General features: G+C 42.0%; 1 protein-coding gene and 1 long non-coding RNA gene across 3 annotated transcripts; both read right to left on the bottom strand.

Annotated features, from left to right (window-relative positions):
* Window positions 1-9,246: 9,246 nt before the first annotated feature.
* Window positions 9,247-10,369, bottom strand: fkbp2 (FKBP prolyl isomerase 2). The gene is made up of 2 exons (XM_003452338.5): window positions 9,802-10,369; window positions 9,247-9,459 (listed from the first exon to the last, which is right to left on the bottom strand). Exon 1 carries the CDS (start codon window positions 10,243-10,245, stop codon window positions 9,829-9,831), a length of 417 nt encoding a protein of 138 aa, XP_003452386.1. The 5' UTR covers window positions 10,246-10,369; the 3' UTR covers window positions 9,247-9,459; window positions 9,802-9,828.
* Window positions 10,370-11,714: 1,345 nt separating this feature from the next.
* On the bottom strand, window positions 11,715-12,573 carry LOC112842713 (uncharacterized). Of its 2 annotated transcripts, none has more exons than XR_003214689.1 (3): window positions 12,302-12,573; window positions 12,049-12,172; window positions 11,715-11,898 (listed from the first exon to the last, which is right to left on the bottom strand). It is a non-coding gene; the product is annotated as an uncharacterized LOC112842713 (long non-coding RNA). The 2 variants fall into 2 exon arrangements; XR_003214690.1 differs by having other exon boundaries at window positions 12,049-12,175.
* Between the last annotated feature and the right edge of the window lie 13,110 nt (window positions 12,574-25,683).

Consider the following 25,683-nt stretch of genomic DNA (forward strand, 5'->3'; position numbering starts at 1 on the left):
ACGCGAGTACGTACTCGCGTTCTCGGTGAGTACGTACTCGCCGAGAACGCACGGGAGTACGTACCCGCCGAGAACGCGAGCACGGACTCGCGATATGTACAATTGGAACACCTGCGTACGTGATGATGTCACAGGTCCGGAGTTTTTACTGCCGTCCCCTCTTAATTTAACTGTGAGTAACATGTTGGCTGTGTCCGAATTCAGGGGAAGGATGCTCATAAGGACACTAACTACCTACGTCACAAGGTAGTGTCCTTAGACGGACGGGTAGTCAGGAAGTGAGCGGCTTGGACAGCCCCCTTTTTTTCTCCATAGAAACTTTATTGAACAAACAATGAGTATCCAACATAACAGATGGGCTGTGGACAGCCTCCTAGCCTTCAACTCCGCCCTTACTTGCGTGTTTTTCCCGGTCGCTAGCGCCACAGCGCGAAAACTTTAAAATGGACCCAGAAATGTCGCTCCGTTGTTTGGACAATTTTATTTCTCGAGGAGCTAGAAAAACCTTATCGTCGCCGCCCGCACGTTTTGTACCTTAGGCTCATCAGAGACAATCATATCCAGGTAAAATAATTTCCTTTAATCTACACGCATTTAGGAATTACTTAGCTAATTACATGGATAATTGAAATATTGCCGGCGTTGTGCCAAAAAAAGTGTTCGCCTGCCAAAACTGATTTCCAATGTTTCCGAGTGTAATATGTGAAATATCTTTATGTATATTGGTAAATAGACTTCGGTGAACATGGTTTACTAAGGGGTTTTATATATACAATAATTACCTGTTGTTCAAGTATCTTTATAACTCTGGTTATAATGTAGGTACAATTGATATATTTGTTGCGCTGTCTGCTGTCCTCTTGGCCAGATTACTCTTAAAAAATACATTTCTAATGTCAATAAGATTTTTTTTTTTAACTGGATGAATAAAGGATATATAAAAGTCACTGCCAAAAACTGATTGCAGCTTCTACCTTGTTACAGGAATGTTGCTGGTGGCAGGTGACTTGATATCACTAATGAGGGACACATTTGACATGTTTCACGTATTATAGACCAACAAGTTATTCATAGCAGGTTAAATATGAGCAATCAGTTTAGGGCAAAAACCGGAAATCAGTTTTTGGCAGACGATCATTTTTTGCCACAACATCGGTCATTCTCACACATGTACTGTATTATATAAAATATATAAACTAAATATCTTTGAAACGTATAGAATATAATCTTTTGTTTGTTTGTTTTTATACATAGCACTTTATCAAACTGTTGTCTGCTACAGAGTTACAAGTATTATACTAATAAAATAGCATCCACCATCTCCTGCTTGCATATCTCTGTAAACATCTTAGTGGTGTGGCAGCCATGAGTGAGCCAGCCCTGCAAACCCTGTGGATGGAGGATGCAGTGGACAGTGGGAGGAAGCATCCTAAAGCTCTCTTTGCAGACCACCCTGTGTGATTCTCCACTCGCCCACCAGAAAAGACAAACCGCAGGTCTCAGTTGCAGCAGCTCATCCATGTCTGATCTTGCTCGGGCAGATTCAGCAACACTGCCAGAGACTTCCTGTAATCTATTACAGTTGTTAAAGAAACGGTCCAGGAACAGGTCACTCAGGTTAATCCTGTGTGAACAACTGTAAATATTGTTTTTCCATCTTTACATACTGTGTATTTGAAATATTCTTGTTTAATTGTTATTGTTATTTACTTTATTGCTATCAAATAAATATCCAAGTAATATTGTTCAAAGTTAGCGTTATGTTCATACATGTTACAAATGCCTGTAAATCAAATTGAGTTCAGTGACAATTACTGTTTGTTTGAATCACTTTATTAATAACATAAAACCTTTAAACTAATGCAACACATATAACAATGTAACAAATATATTCAAATAAATAAATTTCTCAATACATAACTCATTTGGGAACTAATCTTTCAAGAAGTGAAAACAGTCTGTCCGTCCTCTCCCTGCTCTCCTCTCCTCAGCCTCTCTTTGCTGCCTCATGTCCTCTCTGATGAGGTCTAGCAGCTCATCATCCCTTTCTCTTTTCCTCTTTCTCCCTGTCGTAGGTGGCTGAGCCGCTTCGTCATCGCTGTCGTTTTGGTCACCCACTGCTGCGCTTGGCCCTGGAGTGTCCTCAGGGAGAGAGGACATTAGGACAGGAGGCTTAATGGAAGGCATCTGTCCTATCACCTCATCCATGAGGGCAAACCAGGGCCAAGTAGCAGCAGTGGGCTTCCCACTGACCCCCTCTCCTGAGCCTGGATACTTGCAATCCTAAAGGCAGAGGAAATCAAAAATGACAGCAGGCAAATAAAAACACCACAACAACTCTTAGTAATTGCACATTTATTAACTTGTGTTCTTGAGAATTATCTTCTTGATAACACACATACGTACTTTGTATTCTTTAAAGTTATCTCATGTCTTCTGGCCTGCAAGGGGGTGACTTTCCCCTGCAGGCCCATCCTCTCCAGAATTGTCCTGATCACACACAACAAATAAGAGAAGAAAGGACACCATGGCAACTATGTTAATCCCTAAGCCCAAAGGTTTTCACAGCAGAACACCAGAGGAACACCGTCTGGACATCACAGGTTCTGTACAGCAGCGGTCTGTGAGTCATTTGGTACCGGGCCACAGAGTTAAGGCTCCAGTGTGAAATTTATGGTTTTCAGGGGTTTTATCGTTAACTCGGTTTCCCTGGGTCTTTTTCTTTGTTGTAGTTGTGTGTCTTATTTTGAAAGAAATATTTACACGTTACCATAGCGACCAGAGAGCATTAAGTGACAGAGAGGACACCTACGAAGCTTTAAAACGAGACCCCACAAGCAGCTACAAAAAGAAAGTTATAGCTTGCCTTCAAGACCTTGAAAAGGACAAAATCATTGACCGCCTCAAATATCACCGCCTTTATCCAGGGGATGCCATACCCTGCATTTATGGACTTCCTAAGATCCACAAGGAAGGGGTCCCACTCAGACCCATAGTCAGTAGCATAAACTCAGCCACTTATAACATTGCGAAACACCTTGCTACCATCCTTGCACCTCTCGTGGGGAACACCCCACACCACATCAAGAACTCCACCGACTTCACCGACAAGGTCCAGAAACTTACCCTGGATCCAGATGAAACCATGGTGTCCTTTGATGTAGTCTCTCTCTTCACTTGCATACCCACCACGGAAGCAGTGGAGACTGTCAGAAAACGACTACAAGAAGACAGCTCCTTGGAAGACAGGACCAACTTCACACCCGATCAGATTTGCACACTGTTAGACCTCTGCCTTACCACAACATACTTCAAATACAACGAAGGCTTCTACAGACAAAAACATGGCTGTGCCATGGGCTCCCCTGTGTCACCTATTGTAGCCAACCTTTACATGGAGGAAGTGGAAAGAAAGGCTCTTGGCTCTTTTAAAGGGAGAGCACCCAGCCACTGGTACAGATATGTAGACGACACCTGGGTCAAAATCAAGACACAAGAAGTGGAATCCTTCACTGCGCACATTAACGCCGTGGATAAAAACATCAAGTTCACCAGGGAAGACACTAAGGACAACTGTTTGCCTTTCCTGGACTGCGCTGTGCACATTGAAGAGAATGGCAACCTCAACATTGAAGTTTACCGGAAGCCCACACACACGGACCAGTATCTCCTCTTTGACTCCCATCACCCTCTGGAACACAAACTTGGAGTAATTAGGACCCTACACCACCGGGCAGAACTTGTTCCCTCTAAGCCTGAAGGGAAAAAGAAGGAACACACACATGTAAAGGAAGCACTGAAAACATGTGGTTATCCTAACTGGGCGTTCATAAAGTCAGCAAAAAGGCACAGAAAAGAAGATCAGACACCAGCGAGGGAGGATAAGAAAGACAGACGCAACAACGTTGTCATCCCCTATGTAGCCGGTGTATCAGAGAAACTCAGGAGAGTTTTCTCCAAGCACGACATCCCAGTGTACTTCAGACCCAGCAACACACTCAGACACAAACTGGTTCACCCGAAAGACAAAACTCCAAAACACAGACTGAACAACGTGGTGTATGCTGTACAGTGCAGTGAGGAATGCCCGGACCTCTACATTGGAGAGACCAAACAGCCACTTCACAAGCGCATGGCACAACATAGAAGAGCCACCTCCACAGGACAAGACTCAGCAGTCCACCTGCATCTTAAGGATAAAGGTCACTCTTTCGAGGATGCCAATGTTCACATATTGGACAGAGAGGACAGATGGTTTGAAAGAGGAGTGAAAGAGGCCATCTATGTCCACTGTGAGCGACCATCTTTGAACAGAGGCGGTGGTTTACGACACCAACTGTCTGCCATCTATAATCCAGTTTTGAGTTCCCTCCCCAGACGCCTTAACGCCCACTCACATCCTGGGCCATCTGACCTCAGGAAATCACATGATAGGGTGGGGCCAGGTTTCACAATGAGCTCACCCGAAACCCTGGCTGATTAGGTCCCACACCCACTTTCACACCTTGGCGCATGTGATTAGAGGATCACCAGGGGGTCCTTTGTCCCTCCTTGGGGGATACTCCCACTGGGTTTAAATCTGGGACTCTCGGCCATTTGACCTTAGAACTGAAGAAGCTTCTCGGATGAGAGGTGAAACGTCTTCAAGCAACTCAAAGAAGTCCAGACGCTTTTCTTTGCAAACTCCTTTGACTACGATGACCTGGATGACTGAGAACCTTCACACTCAGAATATATAAAGCATATAAACAATTACAGCAATATGATGCAACAAACACAGCAGTACTACTAATCCAAAATACTCAAAGCTTCATAGAACTGAAACAAACATTTATTTTTAGCTCCATTCTGCTGCTGATACATACTTTAGGTTTCTGAATATTAAACTTGTTGCTGCCTTTCATAGTGTGTAACTTGAAGGCCCTGAGTACTTTCTCCCACACTGAAAACACTGGGATGATAACATTATTTGAACATTACCTAATAAGACTGATTCAGGACAGACAATTAGTTATTTTAAACTTTCCTAGCAGTCCTTCACAAACAGGGAACAGTCTGTCTATTCTCTCCATCTGTCAGCTGCTGATGGCTCTTCCTCCTCCTCTTCCTCACACACTGCTGAGTTTGTCCTGGTGGATCATCAGGGGTGCAAAGCCTCACAGATGATGTGCAGCAGTGGGTCCATGTTCATACTTTTATTCCACAATCAGAGAGAAAGAAAGAGAGAGAGAGTGCAGGACAGACAGACAGGTGACAGTCTCAGGTGTACACACTGCTACAAAACAGCACAAGAGAAGGAGGATTTAGTGTTTGTGTTATTACGAGTGCTAAACAAGAAGAGTTCCCAGATGGTCCAGTGGACACATGTGTGACTCCTGTGATTTAAGCATCTTTCTTTCAGCTTAACGAGTGAACCGTCAGCTCGTTCAAACACACGTTAAAGTCCGTTTGGCTCGACACCACCGAACAGAGGCAGCAATATAACATAGCTAACATTAACAGTGCAGTGAATCCTGCTTGTGCAGTGATATTCAGGACTGCAAACCGAGCAGCATCACTGACTTTCAGCTTGTTGTGTTTGTGGATATATGACTGACTTTAATTATCCATAAAATCATCACATTCTCTGTAAGATTAAGGTCAACTATTGAACGGCGTATATTTAGAAGTAAAGGCTTTAAAACCAAGTAAACGCTGAAAGTACAAACATCGCTAATGTCACATAACTTTGCCGACATGTGGCCAACAGTAATGTTTTAATGTTCTTAAAAACATTCGCACATAAATAAGTGACATCATATTCAGTACTTACTTTTGACAGTTCACTCTTCGGCCGCTACCTTCTGCCGTATTTTGCGGCAAAATTATCCACACCCACCGCCGCGCTATGGATTGTGGGATATATGGGGCCACGAAGCGTGCACCGGACCACGCTTGATATTTGGGGAAATCGACGGCGCATTTGGAGTATGCATTTGAAGTACACTTTGAATTGGGACAGCCATCGTCGCGTGGCAGTGACGTAATCGCACTTGAAATGCATACTTCAAGCGTGCATACCCTGAATTGGGACACAGCCTCATTCAACCAGGAGCATGCCGGAAAAGCGACGACCTTAGCTGTGTCCAAATTCATGGGCTGCATCCTCCTGAGGACCTGGCCGTTTGCTCCTTGTTATTTAAAATATAACAGGACACTGGCGTAAATTCTCGACCGTCTCATACTTCTTTTTAATCAGTTTTCTGTTTGACGTTTATTCAGTGGTGTAAAAACCAAGGAGGAACCCACCCGGGGGATTAATAAAGTTTTATTTTATCTAATCTAATCTAATAACTTTAATCTCAGCCAAACCGATTTACTCACGAACAAAACACTGAAAAAAGCCAAACAATAACATTTTTAGGTTGTCTAAGTGACTTATATATTACGTTTAACCCGAGTAGCGAAAGTCGGCGGTGATCTGAAAATGATGTGCCGGGAGTTGTGCCGTTCTCGGCGGCTTCAGTGACCCTCGAGCTATCGGCTAGCTATCGAGCTGGTGGGTAACAGATGTCTCCGAAAACGTTGAAGCACCTTTGCAAATATGTGATATCTTGATAAACCGAGCAGATATTTCAAGTTTACACGGCTACATTCTCGCCTGAAAATATGTTAAAAGTTTATTTTGTGACCCAGAAGGATTAATAACAGTAATTTTAAAACTTAGTAGCGGTCGCCATTGCCGGAAACTGCAGTTTGGCTGGGCCGCGCTATGAATTCTGGGATATGGTGGGCCACAAAGGACACACCTGACCCATCCTTCAAATTCGGGGAAAAGGAGGACGCATTTGTCAGCTGCATTTGGAGGAGTCTACAGCTGTGTCCCAAAACGTCGGCTGCATCCTTCGGAGGACCCGGCCTTCGCGGTCTACGTGGGCCGGGTCCTTCGAAGACCGAGAAGGCCGGAAGTGCGAGGCTGTGAAATGGGACGGTCTAGCCTTCAGATTTGCGTCACCGCTGTGTCGGTGGAGTTTAATAAACTCGGCCGTCTGCTCCTTGCTATCTAAAATATAACAGGACACTGGCGTAAATTCTCGACCGTCTCACACTTCGGTTTAATCAGTTTTCTGTTTGACGTTTATTCAGCTGTGTGAAAATCCCGGAGGAACCCACCCGATGGATTAATAAAGTTTTATTTAATCTAATAATCTAATAACTTTGATCTCAGCCAAACCGATTTACTCCGGAACAAATAAAACACCGAAAAAAGGCAAACAATTACATTTTTAAGTTATGCGAGTGACTTATATATCATGTTTAACCTGAGTAGCGAAAGAGCGGGGGTCTGAAAACGATGAAGCCGGGAGTCTGCTGCTCTTGCCGGCTCGAGCGACCAATTGAACCCCCCGGCTTGCTATCGAGCTGGTGGGTAACAGACGTCTCTGAAAACGTCGGCACACTTTTGCAAATATGCGATGTCTTGATAAACCAAGCAGATATTTGAAGTTTACACAGCTACTTTCTCGCCTGAAAATATGTTAAAAGTTTATTTTGTGACCCAGAAAGATTAATAAGAGTAATTTTAAAACTTAGTAGCGGCCGCCATTGTTGGTAGCTGAAATTTGGCTGGGTCGCGCTATGAATTCTGGGATATGGTGGGCCACGAAGGACACACCGGACCCATCCTTCAAATTCGGGGAAATGAAGAACGCATTTGTCGGCCGCATTTGAAGGAGTCGACGAATTGGGACAGCCTTCGTCGCCTGGCTGTGACGTAATCGGCCTTCAAATGCGGCCTCCGGAGGATGCAGCCGACGTTTTGGGACACAGCTTACGAATTTGGACAGCCTTCGGCGCGTTGCTGTGACGTAATCGGTCTACAAATGCGTCCTCAGGAGGATGCAGCCCATGAATTGGGACACAGCTCTTGCTTCCGTTTCATGTGTCCGTCCTTTGAATAAGTCCGGGTACAGCAACTTCCAGATCGCGTTAATGGCGCCGCCTGTTGGTATCACTGACTGTAGAAAACACATACAGTGATTTGTAAAGTCATCGGTTGATATCCAGTCATCGCCAAAATACAGTCACTGTTACCAGCAGGCAGACTGTCTGTGACACTTTAAAGAGCTATTTGCATAAATCACAAAACCCTAAAAAAGAAATTTAATAAATGTGAATAAAAGCATTAAAATACTATTTTGACTCCTGTTTCTATTACACAAGTGCAAGTGCATAATCACGAATGAACTTCAATTATTTATTTAAAATCATACAAAAATATGTATTTTAATGAAAGGTCACACCAATTAAAAGTCAACAAAATAAATAAATAAAACAGCAAATTTGGCTTTTATGCAAAAAATACAGATTTCCACTCATTAATATTACAGTTTTAAAAGTGTTTTCTTTTGTTTCTGGTATCTAAATTGGACACCAAAAGACTGAAAGCTTGCTACTGTTAAACTGACTCATAGTCACATGACCACTGGTGCAGCTGTTGTGTGAGATGTGGTGCCACGCTATTGGCTACTGCACTTTTATTATTATTGGCTACTAAAGGATCAGTGCCCCTCTTTTCCTTCCTTCTTTTGCTTTTTTTTCCAAGTAGCTTATTTTGTTAATAGAAAATGTGTGTGTGTGTGTGCATGTGTGAACTTATTATTAATTAATTTTTGAAGCTGAGCTCTCTTAGGCAAACTAGTAACAGGCTCCATAACAGACATTCAGAGCTCTTTTTTTGGATGTTGGCTGCCTTTTGCTCCATTGTCTGTCAGGATGAGTCAACACTACGTACTACTGACAGTCTTCCATTTTGGGGTTTTCTAGTTTCAAATAGAATAGCGCAAACAAAATTTGCATGTTTGCAACAGGATGCTAGTAAGACTTTCAGAAAGCCTGCAGAACTACTGCTGAAGACCATAAAAATAATTGCAAGCTTGCAATTATAGAAATAACTGGGGGTTAGCTAAAAAATATACGCAGTCTTTTTATTTCAAGTAGTAAAAAAATAAAGAAATCAACACAAGAAAAGTACTAATAAACATTTTATTACATAATTCACACTCTTACAGTGGAAAAAAAAAATTATCCTAGTCTGACCCAACTCCCAACTTCACACCAAATTATTATCTGAACAACCCCCCCCCACCACCACCAAAAAAAACAAAAAAACAAAACAAAAACAGTGTGCAGATGTGAATAAACCCGCTCACAGAAAATTAAAATGAAATGAGATGAAGAGACGGCACAGCACAGTCAAATACAGGGTGTAGCTGTTTGCTGTCAACTCTTACTCTAGAGCTTAGCTGGTACAAACTGTCAGTTTTTGTATCTCCTCAATTCCAATTCGATGAATCAGAGCAAAAAGCAAAACTGGTAGAAGGAAAACAGGAGCTTTGCTGACTCTTCTCTCACATTTGCCTTTTAATCTTCATCAGGTGTCACTTGTTCTCCACTTAATGCCGCAGCACCTCCTGGAAACTGGAAAAATAAAGTTAAAGAGCATATTGTTATAGTCAAAGTAAAACAACATCCCCTGAACAGATCCTGAAGGTTTTTCATATGCATAAGTTACATTAGTTATATAGCTCTGTGTTTTTGCTTTAAGGATATTGCTTACAAACGGCTAAAAATGCAGAAAATACTCCGCCGTCAGGCTGTTTCTATTACCAAAATCTCTGCACATTGTTTTCTAGCTGGATCTGAACTTGTGAAAATGTTATCTGGGCCACCTTTAGGTGAATGACCACTCGGAAAGGAGCAATCCATTCTGCAGACTTTGTTTGCCCCTCAGGCTGGTGTGTTGGTGTGTTAACATCTTACCGTTCTCAAAGCTGTCCTTCTTCTTCGTCAGAGCTCGGATCTCCTCTCGATACTCAGCAGCTCCACTTCGAAGATCAGCGTCGCTCCGCCGGGGATCTTTGGGGGGGCTCCCCGGTCTCCGTACCCCAGCTCGGCGGGGATGACCAGCTTCCTCTTCTCGCCCTCGCACATGCCCAGCAGGCCCTGGTCCCAGCCTTTGATCACCTGGCCGGTGCCCAGGGTGAAGGTGAAAGGCCTGTCGCGGGGAATGCTACTGTCAAATTCCGTGCCGTCCTCCAGCTTTCCGGTGTAGTGCATATTCAGCACGTCTCCTTTGCGGGATTTGATGGGGCAGTTGTCCACTCGCTTCTTGATGCCGATCTGCAGCTTCTTCTTCTCGGCTCCACTCACCGCCGCCGGGCTCAGGGACAGCACCGCCACCGCGAACAGCACGTACACCCGCATCGCTGCAGTACCGAGTCTGACGAGAATGAAGCTAAAAGATCAGCAAGCAAAAAATGGGGGAAGCAAAATGAGAAACGAGCAGGAAATCTGTTCCTGAAAGCGGATATACGTAAGATACGACCGGATGTCGTTTACCGGGTGGTGTTACTGCAAAGCCCGTCCGGAATAATTACCTGAAGTTGGATTCACATTGGTGGATTCTGGTCGGTATCGTTGGGACTTAGTTCCTTGTACTGGGATTTTTACTTGTCACTTTTTCTTGTCATTTTTTTAAAGCAGAAATGTAAAGAAAATAGTCTAAGGGCTAAGGCTGTAATACTCCTCCATTTTGAATGTGTCATTCAACACTTCTTAAATCAAGTTACATCCTTTTAAATTTGTGAAATATTTACTTTACTTGTTATGCCTTGGGAATGTGAAATCATGCGTCTGGAATGTCTTGAATGTTTTGACTCTGATGTTCTCTTTGTTGGAGGCGACACAGTCGTGAGTGTACAAATTCGGAGGACCCACATGCACAGCTTCGTTTCTTTTTTTTTTTATCTTTCTCTTTAAACTTTCTTTCAAGTGTTTCACAGTTTGAACAAATAAAGGTTTCATGTTCATTTTTCACCTCAGACAGTCTTTTAAAAAATAAACTTTATTTAGAATAATAACAATGACAATTTCAAACAGACAAGCGAAATATTGAATCATTCAGAAGAGTATATCACACCTCCTTTTTCTTTTCTCCTAATCTATCTATCTGTCTGTCTGTCTAGGTTTTGGAGTTGACGTCACGCCGCAGTGCATTGTGGGATCGCGGCGCCATGACAGAAGGCCACAAATCAAAACAAACACACTGTGTTGGAAGCAGGACTGTCAGAACTATGCTTAAAATCAGCGCAAAAGACAAAGGGCTGTATCGCGACCGATTGCGCCCAGACGCCAAGAGACGGTACTTGGAAAAAACAGCGTGCATTGGTAATGTGGACCCGTATGAAATACGGCAGTGGAGTGGAAGCCCAGACAGCCTACCGCCGTTGTCCTATCCCGATATTTTCGCGTACCTTGTCTGTGGAGTCAGCGCATACACGGCGAATCATTTTCGGAATTATAAATTCCTGGAAGCGCACATCTAATTCACAAACGGTTGGGTATAAGATTTGGCCGTTTTTAAGCTTCCACGTGAGTACATTGACCATATGACCAAGATACAGCCAGAGGTTGCACATAACATTGACTTCTCCTCAGCAGCTGCCCCCAAAATTGCTCTAGATGAACGATTCACGATTGATGCCAGCTGTGCGTTGCCATGTAAATAGTTTGCATTTCATGTGTACCTGCACATGTACTTGCTAAGTACATGTGAACAGATCTTGAATAAAAAAAAATAAATAAACGTACTTTTCATTTCTGTTTTATTGAAACCACTTTACAGAAAGTACAATTATTTACAATGAACTGTACATGCAACACAGCAGTTTTATGAATATTCAACAAGAGCAAGTTTCATTTGGCCCTGGTTTGACAACCACACTAGGGCACATATTCACCAAAACACAGCACACCTTCACATTCTTATCAAGCAGTGTTGTGTCTTCACCCTCACATGATATGATGTCAGATCTTCATCTATTACTTCTGCACGGGGCACACTTTCATACTCTGCAGCTGCATAATGAAAGCATGTATGATAAAATTAGTGCATACACATAAGGTAAATGTACACCAGTATTCCAGGTGCGTGATTCATCTGAAAGTTATGTGCAGATTAGCCTACAATGAGTTCAATTTTTGTATGTTTTTGGGGGCGGGGGTTACCTCCGATGGGTGCTCTTTTTCGCTTTCGTTGCACTCGCCTTGCGTGCCGGTGTTCCAGATTAACTGGCGCTTAGATTAACTGGATTTGGTCGAACAGATGTGTGGCAGACTTGCGTTTCAGGAGCTGCTACCGACAAACCAGCAAAAAAACGCCAAATGAGTCATCTGTGACACTTGTGAGGTTATCTCAAACACACTCCGTCAGTCTTGATGCTGTTGAACAACAAAATGTTTAAAAATGTCGCGAGTTTACCTGGTGATATTCTCATGCGCGACGCGATCGCAAAAACAGCAAACAGTTAACACCACGCCGATGTTGTTCACAGGACAGCAAGAGTAAACGATCGGGAGACTCTTGTCGTCGTTATCGTCCCCCTCGCACGTTTTATTACTCCGATTTCATCGTTTTTGCTTCACAACTAAAGCGTGCAGTTTACTTTGTGTGCACTAACATGGACTCGAATCAACCAGCGCCACCTCTGGCCAAGTGCCACAGCCTACAGCCAGATCAACTTGTGACATACATCTGCACCACGTTTGAATTCGTTTCACGCACAACACATTTGTAACTTTCAATTGTGTCTGTTTGTGTGTCATGCAAATAAACCTTTGAAATGAATGAAATGATGTATGTATGTATGTATGTATGTATGTATATGTATGAAACGTTGTATGAAAACGTTCACCAGGACTTGTGATATGTCACAAGTCCTGGTGAACGTTTTCCTAGCACTCAGTCAAGGCTAAGCTAGCTGAAATTTTGACTTTGAAAGCATTGTGTGGCTATACTGCTTAACTAGCACCAAAATTACATGTACTTAACATCAAGTTGTACTTAAACGTTGTCTTGTTTTTTTTCTAAGATTAGTATTAATAAAGGACTGTATTAGAACAATTTTACTAAGTTCTAATTTTGTCTCTCTGTAGCGACTTATAAATTTCATAGTCACACATTAGGAATCTTTTTTTGAGTTAGTAACAATTAAAATTTTTACATCATAAAGTGATGTCAGGGTCTTTTATTGTAATAACAGCTTTTAAGCCTGGTGTAAGCATCACAGCAGATGTCTTTATGTCAAAGTAACTGAGGATAAAACACAGAAAACATGAAGGAGATTTTCCTGGCCTGGCTTTTTATAGCAGATAACCTTAAAAAATTTTTGCAGTAAAAGAAACACTGAAGAAAACCATTAATCAATATATGAACATTACCTGATGCTGCTGAAGTGGAGCAGAGAAAAGTCACAGAGTTTGTGAGACACAGCAAGCATTTGGCATTTGAGAAGGACGTTACTGATGAATGTAAACGTTGAGTAAAGTGGCCTCTAGTGGCTGTCAGTCCCCGTACAGGTAAACAAATGATTTGTTTTAATGAAGACTAAGAGCTTAAAATGTGTGTTTAAAACCAGGGAAACCAATATAAATAGGTCTATGACTTAAAAATAACCTTTAAAATAACCTTATCAGAAAGACTAAAAAAAAAAATCAAAACACTGGCTTCTAATCACTGATGTTACTTAAATGCAAGCTTTGGCCTGAATGTAGTTCTACATGACACTAAAATCAAGAGGTTTTATCCTGTGCACAGTGCCACAGCCACCCAGCACAGTCACATTTGTTACAAGAATAATCTGTGAAAAGCTACATATTATTTTTTACAATTATTGGCTATAATTGTAACCCATTACACTTTAGCACTTAGCCTGGTATAGAAAAATAAAAAATGTACACACACACCATTATTGATTGATTGATTGATTTTTTTATTTTTTCAGTGTTTTGTCAGTTGAAGCCAATTGAAGTCTATCTAATAGTGCCAAGTTGCAATGGACACTTTAAAGCTCTTTATACTGTAAGGTTAAAACCACACAGTATTAAAGAGAAAACCCCAGCAATCAAATGATCTCCTATGAGTAAGCACTAAGGCGACAGTGGGGAGGAAAAACTCACTTTTAACAGAGAGAAACCTCCAGCAGAACCAGACTCATAGGAGCAGCCATCTGCTGCGACTGGCTGGGGGATAATTGTGATGTCATTTTATGCTAAGGATATTGAATTTCATGTGAAAATGTTGCTATAGCAAGTGCTGTTTGTTTGTTAGAATTAGTGATTAAACTAATTGGATCTTTTCATGCCAAAGAATATTACAAGTGCGATTGTAAATAAATGCAACAAAACAATTATAACAATTGCACAACAATGTATACGTAAGAATCTTCCCAGTGTAGCAATTAGGGATGAAATTCGTCTGTGGGCCCAGGGAAACAAATTACAAATTCAAATTCAAATTTTATTTGTCACATACACAGTCATACACAGTACGATATGCAGTGAAATGCTTACACAACTGCTCGTGACCTAAGGAAAAAAGAAAAGGCTATGAATAAGATAGGAAATAAATATGAAAATTAAAAAGGGTAAATTTAACTAGGAAGGAATAAAATAAAATATATATATGAATTTGTTGAAAATAAAATAACTGTACAACACAAATTAGAATGAAGGGTAAATTTAGCTGGGAAGGAATAAGATAAAATATATATGAATTAAAGTTTAAAATAAAATAACTGTACAGCAAAATACACAATACACAGTATAGAAATATATAAGAATGTATGAAGAAATATAAATATATATACAATAACAGCAGCATTTTACAAGTATTAAATGGAAATGGAGAAATATAATGTCCAGTGTTGTGCAAACCACATTGTAGGTGTCTTGTGCAGTGCAAATATGCTTAAAGTGATTAAGTGTAAACAAAGTCCAGACTGTCCAGTGTGTGTGTGTAAGAACCATATATGTGGGTCCGTTCTATGTGGTGGTGTGATGATTGAGAGACCGTATCGCCTGCGGGAAGAAGCTCCTCCTCAGTCTCTCTGTGTTGGTCTTCAGGGAGCGGAATCGCTTTCCTGACCTCAACAGAGAGAACAGTCCGTTGTTGGGATGGCTGAGGTCCTTCACGATCTTCCTGGCCTTGGTCCAGCACCGCCTGCTGTAGATTGAGTGCAGGTCAGGGAGCTCGGAGCGGATGGTGCGCTCAGCTGATCGCACAACCCTCTGTAGAGCTCGTCTGTCCTGCATGGTGCTGTTCCCGAACCAGGTTAAGATGTTTCCCGTCAGGATGCTCTCTATGGTGCACGTGTAAAAGTTCCTGAGCACCTTGGAGGGCAGTCGGAAGTCTCTCAAGCGTCTGAGGTGGTAGAGACGCTGTCGGGCCTTTTTCACTATGGTGTTGATGTGACAGGACCATGACAGGTCCTGCGTGATGTGAACTCCGAGGTATTTGAAGCTGTCCACTCTCTCCACTGGGCACTCGTTGATGACGGGGGTCTGGTAGTTCCTCTCCTGCTTAGTACTGAAGTCCACTATCAACTCCTTTGTTTTACTGACGTTTAGAAGGAGGTTGTTCCTCTGGCACCAGGTCTCCAGATTCCTAACCTCCTTCAAGTAGGCCGTCTCGTTGTTATCAGAGATAAGGCCCACCACGACGGTGTCGTCAGCAAACTTGATGATGGTGGTGGAGCTGGTAGTGGCCACACAGTCATATGTGTACAAAGAGTACAGCAGGGGGCTCAGAACACACCCCTGGGGGGCTCCAGTGCTGAGAGTGGTGGAGGCTGAGACATGTCCGCCCATCCTTACTGCCTGTGGTCTGCCAGTTAGGAAGTTGGAGATCCACTGACACATAGATGAGCTGAGTCCCAGGTGCTCCAGTTTGGTGGTGAGTGTGGAGGGAATTATGGTATTAAATGCAGAGCTGTAGTCGATGAAGAGCATTTTAACATAATTCCCCCTTCTAGTGTCCAGGTGAGTGAGTGATGTGTGGAGGAGATGAGAGATGGCATCGTCTGTGGAACGATTTGGACGGTAAGCGAACTGTAGTGGGTCCAGTGTGTCTGGTAGTGAAGAAATGATGAAGTCTCTGACCAGGCGTTCAAAGCACTTCATCACTACTGAGGTGAGGGCTACAGGGCGATAGTCATTGAGAGAAGCAGGGTGGGGTTTCTTCGGGACAGGAACAATGATGGACTCCTTGAAGCATGTGGGGATCACCGACTGAGATAAAGAGATGTTGATGTTGAAACGTATGCTGAATAATTGCCGAGCACAGATTGAACAATAAGGTAAATAGTGCTCCACAAATAGTGAGGATGGGCATGATGGCGAAAAGTACTCCTTGTCCCAGAGACTCAACTGGAGCTCTAATATTAGAATACAAAGCTTAAAAGGTTTCTGTAAACTCTGGAAAAAATACTTACGTTGCTCGTTTGTTCATTCTCTTCAGATCTGTTAATATCTGAAGGTTCTGGAAGGACAACGTTGAGTAAATCAGTGCTTGTAGGAACCTCAGCTGTTTCAGAATGTGACTGTTCATTTTCATGTGTATTTACCGAAACACTGGTTGTAGAAACCTGTGTTTCACTGGTGGGAGACTGTTCATGTTCAGAGTTGTTCATATGAACACTGGTTGTAGGAACCTCCCTTGAGTCGGGCGTAATAAACTCATCCCATGAATATCCAAATGTTTCTGAGTTGGGTGACTCTTCATTTTCATGTGTATCTACAGAAACACTGGGTGTTTCTGCAGATACTCTGAAACATCTGCGGTTGTGTAACCTCAGATCTTTCATAGGGCGATTGTACATTGCTTTGCAGACTTTTAAATCTGTATACAACCGTTTGTTCAATTTTCGTGATCTGAGGTTTAAGCAAAGATACCCAGCTGTGTACATTATCAAGGACCTACGTGTCTTTAAACGTTCTTGAAGCAATCCAGCTGTTTCACCCTCTGAAACAGCTGAGGTTGTAGGAGCCTCAGCTGTTTCAGAGAATGACTGCTCATTTCTTTGCTGACTTTCAGGTGTCAAATTGAATCTTTCATCAATTCTTACGTGAATTCTCTGTGTACAGGTTTCTGCTTCCTCTCTTTGAAAATTCTCTTCAGCTATATTCATGCCTGATGGTTTGGTAAGGAGGATGGTCGACTGTTCATTTTCATTGGTGTTTGCAGAAACACTGGTTGTAGAAACCTCAGCTGTTTCAGAGGTGGGTGACAGTTCACTAGATTCACTCATCGCTGAGGTAAATGGTGCTCGACCAATATTAATGATTTGGCTGGTGACATAAATTACTCCTCGGCCCACACACTCAACTGGAGCCATAATAAAGGAAGAAAGACCTGAAAAGCTTGTTTGAACTCTGGAAAATATTGTTTCTCCTTCCTCTCTTTGAAGCCTTTCTCTAACAACATTAATTTCATTCTCCTCAGATCCATCAACATCTGAAGGTTCAGGAAGGACAGCATTGACTGAATCAATACTGTCACTCTCATTGGTGAGAGACTTTTCATTTTCATCGATGTTTGCAGAGACACTGCTTGTGGGAACCTCTGTTGTTTCAGAGGTGGCTAACTGTTCATCTCTGGAACCAACGATCGGTAAAAGGAACCCGTCAGGCTCTAAATAACAGCTGTCAAGCTCCTCAAAGCCATCAACATCTGAGGGTTCAGGAAGGACAGCGTTGACTGAATCAATACTGTCAGTCTCATTGGTGAGAGACTTTTCATTTTCATCTAAGTTTACAGAAACACCACTTGTGGGAACCTCTGTTGTTTCAGAGGTGGGTAACTGTTCATCTCTAGAACCAAAGATCGGTAAAAGGAACCCGTCAGGCTCTAAATAACAGCTGTCAAGCTCCTCAAAGCCATCAGTATCTGAAGAAGCTGTGCGGCTGAATACTGAGCGCCACATTTTTACAGACAGTTTGGGTTGGCGATTCTTAGAAGCCAATTGAATCAATAAATTAAATTTTCAACACTAGGTGCGGTTGGTGGAGTGGTTGTGTTATTTGAAGGGTATTTAATAGCTCGGATGCTTTTGATCTAACACTTCAAAGGAAAACGTGCTGGACGTCACAGTAGGCGTGCGTCTGAGTGTCATTCTTCCCAGAACGTTTACAACGTTCACGTTCAATGTCCCCTGAACGTCAGTTCTAGCCATTAAGCTAACATTAATATTAACCAGTTGTTATCGGAGAATGGCAACCGGGAAAAGACATCGTGTATCCGCTCTCGAGGTAAGATTGTGGGGAAACGGAGTTAGTTTGTAGCACATTTGCGACTTGCATGGTGCTGTAACCCAGTATGAATTTATTGTTTGATGTCTGATGTGCACTGTACGGTTACATTCACATCTATACACTATGCCAGGGGTCTGCAACCTTTTACACCCAAAGAGCCACTTGGACCCGGTTTCCACACAAAAGAAAACACTGGGAGCCGCAAATACTTTTTGACATCTAAAATGAAGATAACACTGTATATATTGTTTTCTACCTTTGTGTGAACAACTAAGGTGTGCTGCTTATGAAATCCATGAAGTGGTACAGAGAAAATTACATTTTATTTATGTAATCAACACATTTTGAACTCTTAAAGAAATATAACAAAAGCAAAGACACCCAGCTGAACTAAAATGATCCATGTAGCAAACAAAAACTGTTGTGAGCCGCCACCCTTATATCTCCTTTGGGCTTTTGGAGCCTTGACCTGACTTTTAAAAAATAATTGGTAAAAAAAGCTCTATGCTGCTGAAAAATGAAAAATAGATATTTGCAAAATTCTGCCTAAATATGTATTTTACCTGGTTAATGCGTGCGGCGGGGGCGTGGTCTGCAGCGCCGCTGCAGGGGAGGCGGACGCACCTGAGCGGCACCCGCAATCACGCCTCGCCGCCTTAAAGTCTGTGCTCTCTGCTGTTGTTGGTGGTGTGTGTCGGGCTGTGAACTGCGAAGCTACAGCCGGCTGTATGCGTACAGCAACTGTGTGTGAAAAGTGGTCAATAAAGAGATGCTGAAAAGCGCGTTCATGCAAACATCGTCGGGTCTGCCGTGATGTGTTTACAATGGGACTTCTGATCCTGAACCTCTGCGCACAGCGTCTGCTAATCGGTGCTCTGCGAAGTCAGTTTACGCAGGACTGTAAGCTGTCATCTGTCGTCTGTGAGGCGTGAGCAGTGTTTGTCTTTAACATAGTTCACGGTGGAGCTGCTGACATAATGTGGATCCGAAGATCCATAATTGGCCTACCTGGGGTTGAAAGTCTCGATAAATGCACGGTGTTTCGGCGGGAATACCGGCTTCCGCGAGTGTGACGCTTATATTGAGCGAGGAAAAAATAATAGAATATAATTTTATATTTATATTTCAATATCACAATAATTTTCCAATTTAGAACTACAAGTTTAAAAGAACTAACATAAATAAAATACACTTCAGCGAAATACTTCTAATTTATTTTCCCAAACCATGCGGAGCCGCACTATAAGGACTAAAGAGCCGCATGCGGCTCCGGAGCCGCGGGTTGCCGACCCCTGCCTTAATCTTTTCTGAGTTTCAATTCAATTCAATTTTATTTATATAGCTCCAAATCACAACAAAAGTCGCCTCAAGGGGCTTTATATTGTACAGTAGATAGCACAATAATAAATACAGAGAAAAACCCAACTATCATATGACCCCCTATGAGCAAGCACTTTGGCGACAGTGGGAAGGAAAAACTCCCTTTTAACAGGAAGAAACCTCCGGCAGAACCAGGCTCAAGGAGGGGCGGCCATCTGCTGCGACCGGTTGGGGTGAAAGAAGGAAAACAGGATGAAAGACATGCTGTAGAAGAGAGACAGAGATTAATAACAGATATGATTCGATGCAGAGAGGTCTATTAACACATAGTGAGTGAGAAAGGTGACTGGAAGGGAAAAACTCAATGCATCATGGGAATCCCCGCCAGCCTACGTCTATTGCAGCATAACTAAGGGAGGATTCAGGGTCACCTGGTCCAGCCCTAACTATATGCTTTAGCAAAAAGGAAAGTTTTAAGCCTAATCTTGAAAGTAGAGATAGTGTCTGTCTCCCGAATCCAAACTGGAAGCTGGTTCCACAGAAGAGGGGCCTGAAAACTGAAGGCTCTGCCTCCCATTCTACTTTTAAATACTCTAGGAACAACAAGTAAGCCTGCAGTGCGAGAGCGAAGTGCTCTAATAGGGTGATATGGTACTACAAGGTCATAAAGATAAGATGGGGCCTCATTATTTAAGACCTTGTATGTGAGGAGCAGGATTTTGAATTCAATTCTGGATTTAACAGGAAGCCAATGAAGCGAAGCCAAAACAGGAGAAAAATGCTCTCTTTTTCTAGTCCCTGTCAGTACCCTTGCTGCAGCATTTTGGATCAGCTGAAGGCTTTTCAGCGAGTTTTTAGGACATCCTGATAATAAAGAATTACAGTAGTCCAGCCTGGAAGTAATAAATGCATGAACTAGTTTTTCAGCATCACTCTGAGACAGGATATTTCTAATTTTAGAGATGTTGTGCAAATGGAAGAAAGCAGTCTTACATATTCAATTCAATTCAATTCAATTTTATTTATATAGCGCCAAATCACAACAAAAGTCGCCTCAAGGCGCTTTATATTGTACAGTAGATAGCACAATAATAAATACAGAGAAAAACCCAACAATCATATGACCCCCTATGAGCAAGCACTTTGGCGACAGTGGGAAGGAAAAACTCCCTTTTAACAGGAAGAAACCTCCAGCAGAACCAGGCTCAGGGAGGGGCAGCCATCTGCTGCGACCGGTTGGGGTGAGAGAGGGAAGACAGGATAAAAGACATGCTGTGGAAGAGAGACAGAGATTAATAACAGATATGATTCGATGCAGAGAGGTCTATTAACACATAGTGAGTGAGAAAGGTGACTGGAAGGGAAAAACTCAATGCATCATGGGAATCCCCGCCAGCCCACGTCTATTGCAGCATAACTAAGGGAGGATTCAGGGTCACCTGGTCCAGCCCTAACTATATGCTTTAGCAAAAAGGAAAGTTTTAAGCCTAATCTTGAAAGTAGAGATAGTTTCTTACGTGATTTGTATTTGTTTAATATGTGCATTGAAGGACATGTCCTGGTCAAAAATGACTCCAAGGTTCCTCACAGCATTACTGGAGGCCAAGGTAATGCCATCCAGAGTAAGAATCTGCTTAGATACCATATTTCTAAGATTTTCAGGGCCGAGTACAATAACCTCAGTTTTATCTGAATTAAGAAGCAGAAAGTTAGCGGCCATCCAGGTCTTTATGTCTTTAAGACATTCCTGCAGTTTAACTAATTGGTCTGTGATACCTGGCTTCATGGATAGATAGAGCTGCGTGTCATCTGCATAGCAGTGAAAATTTATGCTATGTCTTCTAATGATGCTGCCTAAGGGAAGCATGTATAATGTAAATAGAATTGGTCCTAGCACTGAACCCTGTGGAACACCATAATTGACCTTAGTGTGTGAAGAGGACTCTCCATTTACATGTACAAATTGGAGTCTATTAGATAGATATGATACAAACCACTGCAGTGCAGTACCTGTAATACCTACAGCATGTTCTAATCGCTCTAATAGGATATTATGGTCAGTAGCGGTTTTAGATACGGGCGACACGGGCGGTTGCCCGGGGCGGCATCGTGGTGGGGGCGGCATCACGGGCATCGGAAAAAAAAAAAAAAAAGAAGCTCGTACTCATGCTGCTCCGACGTCAGCCAGCGCATATTGGGAATGTCGTAGGCACCGATGGGTTTTCTATCGCCCATTTGCTGGGAGTAAGGGCGCCGTTCGTTTGCGAGGTGCGCCTGCTGCTTGCGGCACAGGGAGGAGAGGGCGGGGCGGCGGGGGATTCTCTGGCTGGCTGGAGCAGCATCTAATAACCAACTCGCAAAATAAAACAAAATAAAAACAAACCAACAAACACGAAAACACCAGACATTATTATACAGACTTATCATTTGCACCGATGTTTTTTCGAAATTCTATACACGAAAAGTGAGCGCGAGAGCCCTCGGTGTGCCTGCTGCTGAAGTCAAAGTAAACTTTATTGTCATCTGCGCTACATACAGTCCAGTATATAGAGAGACGAGACGACGAGGCTCCAGTTACAGCAGTGCAAGTAAACAAACAATAAATATAAGAAGAGTAAGAAAATAAATATACACTTTAGGACTAGGGCTAAAGGGATCAATAATAATTTAAAATTTACAGTTTGATGACTTAAAGTCTCACACACAACAAAGGGGAGGGGGCCGGCTGTTTCCAAATAGAGCACATTTCATTTATAATGTTGTAAATCCAAGCCCGTTATGTATTCATGATTTGAATCCTGGGTTGTGTGAAATCTCAGAAATGCACCTTAGACAAAGTGAATCTGTGAACTAAGGTGTAGGTGTATTAGATCATGTTGTGGTGATCCTCAGGTTGGGGGATGGGTGTTCATACTGGAGTGCAAAATTAAAACCAATGGAAGATGGACAAGAAAAGTTCAAAGCCATCAGCTCCTCAGTTTAGAAAAAAGAGAAAAGAAGAGGAGGAGAAACGAGCAAAATATACAGGTAAGCAGATGTGTCATTGGATAATGGCAGGTCATCCTGAAACAATCAGAATCAGAATACTTTATTAATCCCTAAGGAAATTATGTGGTTTACAGTTGCTCCAAGAAGAAATGGTAAAAATAGCAACAGTAACAGACTAAACTCCAAACAATACATTATGTTACAGATTTTAATATTAATTATTCATTGTCAATTGTTGATTTGTCCTGTTCTCATCGTATGACGAATTATGATGGCTGTTTGGTAGCCGTTTGCATACTATGCATACTCTCTCTCTCTCTCTTCATATGTGTGTGTGTGTACAACAGCTTTATGTTAATGTACAATCCTTAATAAGTTTTGTCTGTGTGTGTGTGTGGGGGGGGGGGGGGGGGGGGGGGTGGGCAGAGGGAGTGTTCGCCCAGGGCGCCAAACAGGCTAGGACCGCCACTGATTATGGTCAACAGTACCGAACGCAGCACTGAGGTCTAGCAGGACAAGCACAGAGATGAGTCCACTGTCAGAGGCCATAAGAAGATCATTTGTAACCTTCACTAAAGCTGTTTCTGTGCTGTGATGAGCTCTGAAACCTGACTGAAACGCTTCAAATAAGCCATTCCTCTGCAGATGATCTGTTAGCTGTTTGACAACTACTCTTTCAAGGATTTTTGATATGAAAGGAAGGTTGGAGATTGGCCTATAATTAGCTAAGACAGCTGGGTCTAGAGATGCTTTTTAAGTAAAGGTTTAACTACAGCCACCTTGAAGGCCTGTGGTACATAGCCGATTATTAGAGATAGGTTGATCATATTTAAGATCGAAGAATTAATTAATGGCAGGACTTCTTTGAGCAGTTTTGTAGGAATGGGGTCTAAAAGACACAAAGAGAGTTCTCTCTTTGTTATGAGAAAATATTGTTTGGTTTCTTTAATTACCCCTTGCACAGGGCAAACGAATTTTATTTGAATAATTTATTGATATTATTAGCGAAATTTCATATACATAAGTCGAAATTTTCTAATGCAAAACCATCCTTTCAGTGCTTTTTAAATGAAACCAAACAATATGTAAAAACCATCCAACATTCTCAAAATTTAAAAGCTGTCAAAACCATAAACTTATGTTCCCTGTTCAATATCATGTGATTCTTTATTAGACTGTTTTGTTTTCCCATAGAAACCCCCTGACATTGTGCTTCTTATTTTTTTGTATTTGTATTCTGTGCTTTGTCAATAAAGCGTATTCAAGGAAAAAAAAAAAAAAAAAGATCCCCCAAAATGAAGCCAAAACGTCTCTATCGCCCCCTAGTGTCTGGCTGACTTTTACATAAAGATTTTATATTTAGTCCTGTAGAAAGTTATATATTTAAAAATATATGATCCTCTCTGGTTACTCTGGTATGAATAACACTGAATCACTTTATGGTAAATAACACACTATCTGCAAAAAACTGTGAAAGAATTCCAGATGACAAGTTTATAGTTCAACATACAAGTGACGAACTTTGACCTTCATCAGGTTTTATTTAATTGTGTTAGAGAAAATCTCATATGCTCTTCATGCAGCTGAGTACATCAAGTGTTTAAAACGGAAGCTGTGCAGGTCTGAGATCAGCAGCTTTGTGAAACACCAAACTGAGGTCCTGTTAATGCTGATATATAGTGACACAGTTACATGAGTGATTAATCCTTTTGTTTTTTTAACTTTATCAATAAAGCTGCAGCTTTCACTACAGCACATGTGGTATTTTAACCTTTGTACTGTTTTCATCAGTTCATTTTGCAGTTAACATGTGAACATGTTGGATGATCTGTCTGCTGTCACTCGATGGGGCTGAGGTCTGAATCTGAGGGCAGCTCCTGTAATCACAAAGAGAACAGAACCATCAAGCTCAGATATAAATTTTATCCCTAAAAATTGAAATAAAGCTGATTCTTCTGTCCTCACACACTCAGGATCTGAAGTTCTTCTCTTACATTTTTTCAGTATTACAGTACACTACAGTACTTTAATCCATAGTTCCTGATTAATGAGGAGTTACTGAAGTACAAGCTTTTAAAAAAGATGTTACTGTCTTTACAGATGTGGCAAGAGACTGAAAACATGCTGCTGTTTGCACATATTTAATACCCAGGTAGCAAGGAAACATTGAAACAATGTTTAGCCAATATCAGGCAATGTCATAGAATCAACGTTGAGATCTGACGTTGACCTAACGTCACTCTTGCACCCTTTTTTAATATTGAAACAACGTCAGGTTTTGATATTGAATCAATGTTGAAAGCTGACATTGATTCGACGCCAGCTTCTTCAGATACTGATGGCTTTGAGGAGCTTGACAGCTGTTATTTAGAGCCCGATGGGTTCCTTTTACCGATCTTTGGTTCCAGAGATGAACAGTTACCCACCTCTGACACAACAGAGGCTCCCACAAGCAGTGTTTCTGTAAACATCGATGAAAATGAAAAGTCTCTCACCAATGAGAGTGACAGTATTGATTCAGTCAATGCTGTCCTTTCTGAACCTTCAGATGTTGATGGATCTGAGGAGAATGAAATTAATGTTGTTAGAGAAAGTCTTCAAAGAGAGAAAGGAGAAACAATTTTTTCCCGAGTTCAAACAAGCTTTTCAGGTCTTTCTTCGTTTATTATGGCTCCAGTTGAGTGTGTGTAATTTATGTCACCAGCCAAATCCTTAAAATTGGTCGAGCACCATTTACCTCACCCACGAGTGAATCTAGTGAACTGTCACCCACCTCTGAAACAGCTGAGGTTTCTACAACCAGTGTTTCTGGAAACACCAATGAAAATGAACAGTCGACCATCCTCCTTACCAAACCATCAGGCATGAATATAACTGAAGAGAACTTTCAAAGAGAGGAAGCAGAAACTAGTACACCGAGAATTCACGTAAGAATTGATGAAAGATTCAATTTGACACCTGAAAGTCAGCGAAGAAATGAGCAGTCATTCTCTGAAACAGCTGAGGTTGTAGGAGCCTCAGCTGTTTCAGAGGGTGAAACAGCTGGATTGCTTCAAGAACGTTTAAAAACACGTGGGCCCTTGATAATGTACACAGCTGGATATCTTTGCTTAAACCTCAGATCACGAAAATTGAACAAACAATTGCATACAGATTTAAAAGTCTGCAAAGCAATGTACAATCGCCCTATGAAAGATCTGAGGTTACACAACCGCAGATGTTTCAGAGTATCTACAGAAACAACCA

Source organism: Oreochromis niloticus, linkage group LG17, assembly GCF_001858045.2.
Source record: "Oreochromis niloticus isolate F11D_XX linkage group LG17, O_niloticus_UMD_NMBU, whole genome shotgun sequence".
Lineage (NCBI taxonomy): Eukaryota > Metazoa > Chordata > Actinopteri > Cichliformes > Cichlidae > Oreochromis > Oreochromis niloticus.

What these genes read in the sequence shown, in the direction of transcription:
- fkbp2 (XM_003452338.5), bottom strand. Translation starts at nt 10,245, where the DNA reads ATGCGGGTGTACGTGCTGTTCGCGGTGGCGGTGCTGTCCCTGAGCCCG.